The sequence below is a fragment of the Camellia sinensis genome, chromosome 5, assembly GCF_055761805.1.
Source record: "Camellia sinensis isolate YWXY chromosome 5, ASM5576180v1, whole genome shotgun sequence".
NCBI lineage: Eukaryota > Viridiplantae > Streptophyta > Magnoliopsida > Ericales > Theaceae > Camellia > Camellia sinensis.
Genome location: NC_138965.1, coordinates 136,794,712 through 136,806,588, shown reverse-complemented (window position 1 = coordinate 136,806,588; position 11,877 = coordinate 136,794,712). Strand labels below are relative to the sequence as shown.

The following is an 11,877-nucleotide window of genomic DNA, read 5'->3' as shown; positions in this document are numbered from 1 at the left end:
ATATTTTTCTGATTTATCATTGTATATTTTAAGATAAATTATATTCGTAATTTTTATAATTTGTATCTTACATTAATTTAGTTCTTATAATTTCAATTGTATCAATTTTATCTTTAACTTTCACAGTGTTAATTTAATTTAATTAATAAAATTTGTTAAGAAATCAAATATAAATCAAGGACAAAATGGTCTATAAGCAAAAGAATAGATCATTTTAAATTGGATAATGCTATATTACATTACTTCTTTGACCTCTCATTTCTTTGAATCCCCACCCACCTACATTAATCCTCACTTTTTTTTTTTTTTCTTTTCTTTGAACACCTACCGTAATCCCAATTTTGCTCTCATCCCTACCATTTTGAAACCCTAACCCTTGCCACCCACAATTGCCACCACCACCACCTCTGGCAGCCCTTTCCCACCCTCATCAATCTCTTTCCAATCCTTTTTGACCTTTCTAAGCACCCCCAAACTGTCCTCGCTACTCTTCTCTCTTTCACAACCCGTACATTCTCCTCTCCCCCACCACTGCCTAACCCCTCTCATCCATCTCCTATTACAAGCCCCTTCATTTTTCTTTTCATTTCATTTTTCATTCCTGTTGTGATCCCCCATCTCTCTCTCTCTCTCTCTCTCTCCTTGGGCAATGGTAGTGGCTGGGAGAGGTGGTGATAGGTTGGGTGATGACCAAGGTTCTAAATCGCGGTATCGCGTAACGTAACGGTATCGATCGCGGAGTATCGGTATCGGTAGTATCGATCGGTACGTATCGGGAATCGGGTGTCGCGGTGGTGAAATTTTAAAAATCATTTCAAAAGTTTTTCAACTTTTTTTTTCCTGTACCGGTCCGAACCGATGAGTATCGGCCCGTCGCGGCTTGTGTAACGCTTACAGGCCAATACGTACCGGGACTCGGCCGATACTCCTGCGATTTTCAATCTCAGTGGTATATCGGCCTGTATCCGTCGCGGTACCCCATTTTTCCGATACGTATCGGCCGATACGTAGCGTATCGGCCGATATTTAGAACTATGGTGATGACAGTGGAGAACAGAGAAGGTTGGTGATGGTGGGAATGGACTGAGGGTAATGGCTAGAGGTAGGAAAAGCTCAGGGTAACGGTCAGAGATAGTAGTGATGGCTGGAGATGGTGAAGATGGGTAGTGGTTAAAGCGTAAGGTGATTAAGGTTAGGGTTTAGATGGTATGAATACCGGTAGAAATCAAATTTAATGAGAGGGTAGAATTATAATAAAAAAATTATGAAGGATGGGAGTCCAAAAAAACTTGTTTAGGTGCTATCTACAACAACCTTTCAAATCAAACGCCAACTCGTCATTACTTTGAGGGGGAGTTATTTTGCACCTTGATTTCTTACTTGAGGAGGACATTATTAAATGAAGGAGTGCTACAAATACTAATTAATATATTAATTAATATATTAATTAAGATATAAGGCATATATGTAAGTTTCATCACTTAACATGCGACCCATCTAATATTATATCTAGTTGGTGTATTACTTGTTACACTAGTTAGTGCTAAATTGATACAATATATAAAAAATAAAATAAAATAATAAATAAATAAATAAATCTAGAGTAAAATTTATAGAGTTGAATTAAGTGAGAAATTTTTGATGTGACATATGATATTTAATACAAAAACTTACAACTCATAACCAAGCACATAATTCAAAATTCTATTCAAAGCTCATAAAAAATTTTAAAAAATCCTGAATTTTTTTTATTTAAAATATAAAAAAAATAACAGGTGGCAATTGTAAAAATAAAAATAAAAATAAAATAAAATTTGCATTATTCCGGTCAATCAGTCGGACATCAAAGAAGACGACTGGTAAGTCCAAATTTTCCTGTCTTAGACAGAGTTTTCAAAAGTGAGTGTAGAATTAATTTTTAAAAACTGTAAACAAACACCACGTGCAAACCAAAGGGTGGAACTAAAGTTTCAAAACTCTACCAAACAGAAGACTCTACATAATTAATTTATGTATTTTCTTTTTAATCCAATCACAACATATTTATATTTAATATTTTAAATAAATTTTATATAGTTCTATTTCTACATATTTTTATTATCCAAATAAATATAAATATAAATAATTAGAATCATTTTTAATATTATATTATTAACTTTCTTTCTAATTTAACTATTATTTTTAATGTCAAAATCAGTGTTATTTTATTATCTTATAATTTAATATATAGCATATAAAATTATTATATGATAATTACACCTTTATAGCACAATAGAACTAAAATTATCAAAATCAACAAACAATTTAACTAAATTTATGATATATAAGGTGTCGTTTGGTAACACTTACGTTTTCAGTTTTTTGTTTATATTTATAAAAATTTTAAAAACTCAAATAAAAACTTGTTTGGTAAAATTTTTGATTTATAAATCAGTGGTCTCAGTTTATAAATTTGGCTAAAAAATGAAAACACAAAAAATGTGTTTCCATTTTGAGTTTTCAGTTTTTTTTTTTTTACCACCCAACACTAGCCACCACCCGCCACCATTTTCCACCACTGTCTTCCGCCACTACCATCCACCCCCCACCACCACCTACTACCACCACTCACTACCCACCTGCCACCACCACCCGCCACCACCACCCACCACCCACCACCAACCACCAACCACCACCGACCTGCCACCCACTCGCCACCACCATCCACCCCTTGCCACCGCCACCACCACCACCACCACCACCACTCACTACCTACCTGCCATCCACCCGCCACCACCCGCCACTACTATCCACCGCCCGCCGCCGCCACTCGCCACTTACTTGCCACCACCACTCACCACCCACCACCATCCACCACCAGCCACCTGCCACCCACCCGCCACCCACTCGCCACCCACCTGCCACCTACACCACCCACCACCCACAACCCACCACCACCACCACCACCACCACTACCACTCACTCGCTACCACTTACCACCCGTCACCGTCACCCATCCACCCACCCACCACCACCACCACCCGCCACCTACCTGCCACCACCCACCACCACCACCCGCCATCCGCCGCCCACTTGACACCACCACCCACCACCCACCACCACCCACTCGCTACCACCCGTCACCGTCACCGTCATCCACTCACCCACCCACCATCACCACCACCACCCACCACCCACCCGCCACCACTCACCACCACCTGCCACCACCACCCGCCACCACCACCACCACCACCACCCACTCGCTACCACCCGCCACCGTCACCCACCCACCCACCCAGCCACCCATCACCACCACCACCACCACCCACTCGCTACCACCCGCCACCGTCACCCACTCACCCACCACCGCCACCACCACCCGCCATCTGTCACCCACCTGCCACCACCCACCCACCACCACCGGCCATCTGCCACCCACCTGCCACCACCACCCGCCAGCACCACCACCACCACCACCACCCACTGTTTACCACCCGTCACCCACCCACCCACCCACCCACCACCACCACCCACCCGCTACCACCAGCTAGCCACCACCCATCACCACCAGCTACCCATCACCCACCATCACCACTTTCCACCACCATCTTCCGCAGCCACTTGCCACCACTTGTCATTTCTCACTCTTTTTTATATTTTTAAAATTTTTAAATATTTTGTTAATTACCAAACGCGTTTGTAGTTTATGTTTTTCTAAAAATAAACAAAAAATAAACAAAAACCAGTTTATAAAATTTTTGTAAATATAAACTGAAAACGTAAACGTTACCAAACACACCCTAAGTATTCAAGTAACACTTTTATACAATGATAAGGCTAATATTATTAAAATAAATAATTTAGATTTAAATTTTATTTTAAATTAAAATGATATTATTCCTTTGTAACACATATCATAATATAAAATAGCATTACATTAATTAAAATTAACTCCTTTGTGATTTTATGCTAGGCATCTTATTTCTTAGAAGTGATTTACATACATGTGTAGCGTCCAATTTTATATTGATTAATTAAAATAATTGGACTCTATACTCTTTTTGTTAAGTTTTTAGAAGATAAATTGATAAATGTCAAATGATAAATAGTGTGAAGTATTATTTTAAAGAATACTAATTCATCAAAAATGATTTTGTATATTTAAGGCACTTATTAATGTTTCTTGAATAATTTTTAAATAAAAATTTTGATTTTATAATATTACTGATAATGCACCTTTGTGAGCACTGTCAGAAAAGATATGAACAAATAATTTGGCTACAATAAAGAATTTACAGTTATTATGACGCGTCACATAATTAATCAAAACGCCTTTTGAGTATAGAAATTATTAAGGTTTAGAGATTTTGTATTTGATTCCCTTTGAGAACACTGTCTATGATTTAAATTTGTAATTTTTTATACATCAATGTGAATAACTCTTACGATTTTACTGATATAAACATAAATCCTACCTTTGAGTCAATCCACTTTAAGCATTTTTTCGTGCAATAAAATATTTAAATATTGTCATATAAAAATATATTATAATCAAACATTACTTGAAACATAATAAAAAACTGATGCATAATTTTAGACATAATAAAAAAAATAAGAAATTAGCAAATAACTTTTCGATTAATAACTAAAACAATACACCAGGAGTTATAACCAAGTTATAATTTATATATTATAGAATTTTATGTTATTATTATTTTTATTTTTTTTAAAAAAAAATTGATACAAGTGGAATTAATGATTTTTGATAAATTTGATTAACTCAAATGAAAATTTAATTTCAGGTTGAAAATACACATTAACTTTTAGCAAATTTGTTTATATTTAACTTTTAATTGTTAAAATTTTTTACATATAAAATATTCAGTGTGTTTGGTTTGAGTTTTTTGAATTAAATTTTTTGAAAATTGATTTTTTTGATTTTCGTATTTTTTTGTTTTTAGTGAATATTCTTAAAATTTTAAACATTTTTTTTACTTTTTTAGATGCATCTTACTTAGATGTATCTAACAAGTAAAAAACTTGTGAAAAAATATTTTAAAAAATTAATAAATACATAAAAATATAAAAAATGTACTGAATTCTCGTTTTTTTTTTTTTTTTGGGTATTTAGTAAATTTTTAAAAGTTTTTTTTCAAATTTTTTTTTTTACTTTTTAGGTATATTTATGTCAGGTATGTCTAAAAACTAAAAAAATTTCTCAAAATATTAAAAAAATTCAGTAAAAACAAAAAAATACGAAAAATAAGAAAGTAGAATTTTTTAAAAAGTATTTTTAAAAAATGATAACCAAGCATAATAATTAAGACTCAAGTATTAAATTTTTTGTTTTAAAAACAAATTTTCATACATCGCACGAATTAGCCTCTAATTTTTTAATAAAAAACTGAAAAATCAACTAAATTAGTCTCTGTCCACTGAATTTTTTTAATTTGGAAGCTCCTTGTCATTTTATTATGTAACAAAATTGAAGGGTTCCTCAACCAGTTAATGAATTCCACGTGTATGATAACCTAATTTATCTCTTACCATGATGAGTGGAATTTGGAAAATGTTTGGAGGAAACCCCACCACCACCACAGTGATGTAGATCAATGATATATTTGTATTTTTTTTTTTTCTCATTCTTTCTTGGACCAATCACAAGTGAATAGGGGTTATGAGAGTCTAAATCATTACTGGTAGAATTTAATGATGTAAGCATTGACTACGTAGATTCTATTACAATAATATTAGAGTATCCCTATCAGCTCTCTTATAATAACTTGTTGCTATTATAAGGGGTTAATTCTTCACAAATTCTTCTCCAATAGATCTTTTATACTATTCTTTAAATTTAAGATTGCTACAGTGACACCTTATTTGTAGGGAGTCACTGTAACTCTCTTATATCTGATAAATTCTTATTTTATTTCATTTTAGGTGTAAATGAGAAGTCCCCTTAATGCCCCCTCGACGTCCCCTCGAACATCCCCTGATGTCTGTGAGTGTCCTATAACTGATGAAGAAAAATCTCAAAAATGACCTCACCAGTCGTCCACTCGGACGTCCGGTCCCTGACTTTTACTTCTATTGCTTTCTGTAATTATCCCTATCACTTTTCGAATCCGGATCCTCGGTCGCCATCCCCTGTAGCATTCCCCTGTCGCCCCCAAAACGACGTCGTTTTGGGGGCGAATTTTCGAAAAAAAAAAACGCAGAGAAGAGGGAGGAAGGAGAGGAAGAGGAAGAGGGAGAGGGAGAGGGAGGAAGGAGAGGGAGAGGGAGGGGGAGGGGGCCTTAAATACAGGGAGGAGAAGGAGGAGGAGGAGGAGGAGGCTGTGAGCTCGCCGTCCTCCTCCCTCGCCGCCGTCGCAGCCGTCGCAGCCGCCGTCCCACCTCGTCGCAGCACCTGCGACCGCGCCATCGCCTCCGCCTCCGACCCTGCGACCGCGCCGTCGCCTCCTCCTCCTCCTCCTCCTCCCCTGTATTTAAGGCCCCCTCCCCTTCCCTCTCCCTCTCCTTCCTCCCTCTCCCTCTTCCTCTTCCTCTCCTTCCTCCCTCTTCTCTGCGTATTTTTTTTTGAAAATTCACCCCCAAAACGACGTCATTTTGGGGGCGACAGGGGACTGCTACAGGGGATGGCGACCGAGGATCCGGATTCATCAGTTTTCAGCCTCCATTTGCTCAAGCACTGTCTTTGGGACTTGGGCCAGGGGCCTCTCATTTACTTAAGCTTTCACACCTCTCTCTCTCTCTCTCTCTCTCATTTGCTCAAGCATTGCCCGTGAGCCTCATTTTTTACTTTAATTTATATTGTTTAATTATTTTATTATTAAAAAAATATTAAATTTAAAAATAATTAAAAAGATTATTTTAATAGAATAAAAAAAGAATAGAAAATTTGTTAGAGAATGTAGATGAAAAAGTGATTCCTAAAATAAGGAATGAATTTTTTAATAATATTTTAATGTAAAATTTAAGTAAGCCGATAGAGATGCTCTTAGGAATTAAAAAAATATAAAAAAATATAAAAAAATAATCATAAAATGCATCATAAAAATTTCTCATTCTTTAATTAGAATGTGATATTTTAGGATAAGGGGTCACTGCTGTGCGTGAGGCACAGCAGTGACTGTGGTGCATCTATTTGAAGTGTATTATGACCTTATTTTTATGATCCAAACCGTCCATTTTGTAGGGTTTGTTGAGTACTTCATGCCTACCAAAAATCATATTAATCGGATATCAACAACTATATGATCGAATTGCATATTATTTATGTTATTTCTCAAAATAAAACTTATTATTTATTTTTTTGATTATCGATCATATAGTTGTTGATATCCGATTAATATGATTTTTGGTAGGCATGAAGTACTCAGCAAACCCTACAAAATGGACGATTTGGATCATAAAAATAAGATCATAATACAGCTCAAATAGATGCACCACAGTCACTGTTGTGCCTCACGCACAGCAGTGACCCCTTATCCGATATTTTATTATATATATAATCTAAAAATGAAAAATATTCCATAATTATTTTGATGATATTTTTTTCCCTGATACATTACTCATTTCATTTGCATGGTGCAGGAGGACACAGAAACAAGTTGGTGCTCGTGTTGTCATGCAGTTTTGCTTGAAGCACCCGATGAGAGTTTCACAAATCAACCTACTTTTTTCATTCCTCAACTTGCCCTTGTGATCTCAACTTATTTACCAGTACACTACTGGACTAGGGGTACCATGCTCTATATAGTGTACACTACAGTTTCTCGGGAAACAAACAGAAAATTCATAATAACTAGTTATGTTGAACTCAGACCTTTTGAAGGGGTCTTCATGGTTCCATCATCATCAATTTTATCTGTATTGGATTGGTTTTGCTGGGATTTCTCATCACTCGCAGCCTTGAACTTGAACTCGGCTAAAACTGCTAGAATATTGACTTCTTCGACAATTCCTTCAATTCTTCCTGCCATTTCGGTCAGCAAAGACACTGCTGTGGCCACTGGAAGAATATCTATGAGAGGCACTGCAAACTGTTTTGTAGTTGGTTGTCTGTTTGAGTCATTTTCGTGCATTGGTGGTAACAGTAGCGAGTTGGGAAGAGATTTCAACCCGTTTTGAAGCTCTTGAACTGCAATGTTCATTTCTCCGACTGACAAATCTATCTTCGATGACTTTGTCATTGTTTTCATCATCATTGACAATTCTTTTAAGACTTGGGAACACTGTGAGCTCAACCTTGTGCAGGCGTCGCTCAAGTTCTTCTTTAGAAACTCGGGCACCTGTGGTGGATCAAGAATTTGAGCTCCAAGCAATGCAATAATGACATAGTAAAATTTATTAGTGCTAAGAAACATCACAAGATAGATTGTTACCTGAATTTCTGAATTGATGCAACTCCTGAGAGACTCTACACAGAAAGCACAGTTTCTTATTGCAGCCCCAATCTTGAGGTACTGTTTCCAGGGATGTCGGAAATCGAATTGCCCATGTGGAGGCTCCCATCTTGCAAGATTCGCCTGTTGGAAATGCACAATATTATTATTCAAACTTTGGGTAAGTTACATCGACCACCCATGATGTTTATAAAAAAATGTAATAAGTCTTACAAGTTTTACATAATTATACAAATTTTCTTTTTAATAAAGCCAAAACGATCAAGTTTAATTATACAAATTTTCTTTTTAATCAAGTCAAAACGATCTAGTTTAATGTGTTCGTTAAGCATATAGACGTGTTCATTAAACTTATGGTGTAAGGAACAAAACTCACATTCGTATACATTTACAAAAAATTGCTCCGTCTCTCTCTCATTCTTCATATTTATTTTTATTTTTATGTATCCTACAAAAAGAAACTGAGACCAAGCCACGTACCATGGATTCCTCTGCTGCCTTGGAATTAAGGGCGCATTTGTAACCTTGCAATTTCTTGCCCAAATCTTTGTCATTAACGTTGATATCTTCATTGTTGTTGAAGTACTCTGCTACACACCCTGAATTTCAAAATTTAAAATTAAAATCCCACTTGTATCAACTTCCTTTAATATCAATATGAGCATCAAGTGTTTATGGTTTTGCTTGAATGAAACAACTATGTGCATACCATCTATGGAATCAGCAAGTTTTTCGGTATTTCGAATGATGAGAAGGTGAAGCTCATTCCCTGCCCAAACAGGACACAAGAGCATGCTTGTGAAGATGCATATGGAGGTTCCAATGCCGATTGTCGATACTCTGGTTTGTGCCAGCACCAACAATTCATCGACTCGGTAGCCCGACATTGACACCAAGCTGAATGTGAGGATGAAGATCATGGCACCATAATCAAAGGTAGCTTTGATCGATGGAATGAATCGTGAGAAGGTAGCTGCCGAAGCTGCAACAAAAACAAAAACACATTTGGTAACTGTTTTCATTTTTTTTTTTTTTTTAAAAAAAGCAAAGTTTTAAAAATTTCAAGATTTTAAAAAAGTGAAAAATGTTTTCACTAATTTTTCAAAACAATATTTCACAATTTCCATTTTTGTTCCTTAAAATTGTGGAAAAAGAAAAAGATTTGGTTTGTTTTCAAAAATAATTTTTACTACCACACTTGAATTCAAATCCTTGTATAAGCTTTTTAACTTTCTATTGATGGCTCTTTTAGCACCCCTAATTTGCTTCCAAAATAAATGAGAGAGAGAGGACGAGTACACACCAAGAAGAAAAACAGAAACTCCGAGAATAATGGGCTCAAATTGTTGTCCAGATTGAGTGGCAACCCAGTGAACACCAATACCCAGAGAAGCAGCAAGAAAAGTTCCAATTACTCTGTTAACGCATTTGCAGAGCATTGCACCTGCAATCAAAATAAAGATCAATTAGTCTACCTGCTCTACTGAAATTTTCTCGGAATCTTTCTTTTTTATAGGATTTTCCTGGAAATTAGTGTTCAACGTACGGTTTACAGTTGCTTTTGTTAGTTATAGTGAGAGAAGTGTTCTATGGGTGGACCAATGGCTCGGGGTCCATTCCCCACTTCTTGGCCCTTGAGGTCAGCCCTCAAACTTATACCAATAATTAAACAAACAAACGAAGTTTGTTTGTATATATAACTACCAAAATTACATACAAAATTTCACTTGCATAAATAACAAAATCCAATTTACAATAAGGACAAAAACACACTAATAATATAAAGGGAAAAGTTAGGGACCATGAAATTTTTTTCATGAAAGAGTTATGATCATTGGATTACCTTGATTAGTGTGTAGTGTTTTATTCTAAGTGTAATCCAAGGGTTACAAAGTTTTCATGATTATTTTCATGAAATGTTTTTTTATGATACCTAGCATTGCTGTAGTATAAAACCAAACAAAAACTGAGCAAATAAATATTACGTCATTCACATTTTTAGTTATAAAAATACTTGGAGCCTTGGCCTTGCTTGCCTATGCCGAAAGCCAGCTCTGTGGTGATTACACATACTCCTCGGGATTAGTCAGGATAGAACTCCAGGCATTCTTATCATATAAATTAGTCCAGTTCTTCTTTTTCTTTTTTTTTTTCATGATTTTCTTCTAACGGGCTTATTGTGTCTTTTAACGTGCAAACAAAGTACATAATCTAATGATTCAAGTTAAAATAAAAATAAAATCATTAAAATTACACATCCTAAAATGACGTAGTTTTACTTCAACTTCAAACATAAGATGTTGGATTACCATAGTAAGGCCATCGTAGAGAGACCCATTCACATAAAGAGAGAGAGAGCGATAGATAGATAGAGATATGTATTGCAAGGAGTTGAAATAGATACTTACCCACTGTGTATTCAAAAACAACCACAACAGTCATAACTGCCCACATAGCATTCCCTCCAACACCATCATACAAAGGCCTCATGTAATAAAACAGTGAAACAAGAGATAGAGCCAACCCTACTTTGAGACAATGGGCAACCTTCTTAGGTTCGGAGGCTCCTATACTCCAAGCCTTCTCTAAAAACCTCCATATTTTCAAGAAAAACCTTTCAAACAGACCCTGTAATCTCATCCAGACTCTGTAGAAAAACCCATGTTCTGTCTCTAACTTCTCTGACGTGCCGTTCGGCATGTTCACTCTCCATTCAAGTCTCTGTTCTTTAGCCATCTTTCAGATAAAGAAAATTTAGAGGGAACTATAGTGTGGTTGAATACAACTAGAAGAGCTTGAAGTAAGTATGGTAAGAGAGACTTTGATGATGAATAGTGGAAGAATTTAGCTACTGTGATCAGAGTTTATTTTTTTCTTTTCTGGGTAGTCATGATCTAGTTTCTAGTCAAGTATATTTATATATGGCATGTGAGGTACTTTGGAGTACATCAATATAAATATTATTTTGATCATAAAAATTAAAACAAAACAAAACAAAAAAAGAAAAAAAGAAACAGAAAGTGTGCATGTATATATATCGGGTTGCTTGAATTGTTTTTTTTCCGCCTTCAATAGAAAATAGTTTTTTTTAATAGTATTTATCAAGCGTATCCACTTTTTTTTTATTTTATAATTGAGTATCAAGATCAACTTATGCACACCTCTATTTTATCTTAAAAACAACTCTTTTAATAACTTTATCCTAAAAACACAAAAAGCAAAAAAAAAAAAAAAAGAGCTAAAAAAACAATTGCCAAACAAATTTCGAAAAGCCAAAAAAACCAACCCTCAAAAAAAGTTAAGAATTTAAATTTATAGTGTAAATTTAAATTCCGAACAACATCATTACGTACTATAAAATAAATACTCAACAAGTATTCAAATTTCGAAATGTGTAAATCTGGGTTATTTTGAATTTGACTCACACAACACAAAATTTAAACATACACTGTAAAATTAAAATTTTGATATTTGTTTAGATATTATTTCG

The 11,877-nt window shown here is 35.4% G+C and overlaps 1 protein-coding gene across 1 annotated transcript; it reads right to left on the bottom strand.

Annotated features, from left to right (window-relative positions):
- Positions 1-7,501: 7,501 nt before the first annotated feature.
- LOC114314643 (aluminum-activated malate transporter 10) lies at positions 7,502-11,278 on the bottom strand. The gene is made up of 6 exons (XM_028261114.2): positions 10,796-11,278; positions 9,691-9,831; positions 9,097-9,369; positions 8,868-8,986; positions 8,367-8,510; positions 7,502-8,273 (listed from the first exon to the last, which is right to left on the bottom strand). The coding sequence occupies exons 1-6, from the start codon at positions 11,121-11,123 to the stop codon at positions 7,791-7,793; spliced, it is 1,488 nt and encodes a 495-aa protein (XP_028116915.2). The 5' UTR covers positions 11,124-11,278; the 3' UTR covers positions 7,502-7,790.
- Positions 11,279-11,877: the final 599 nt, after the last annotated feature.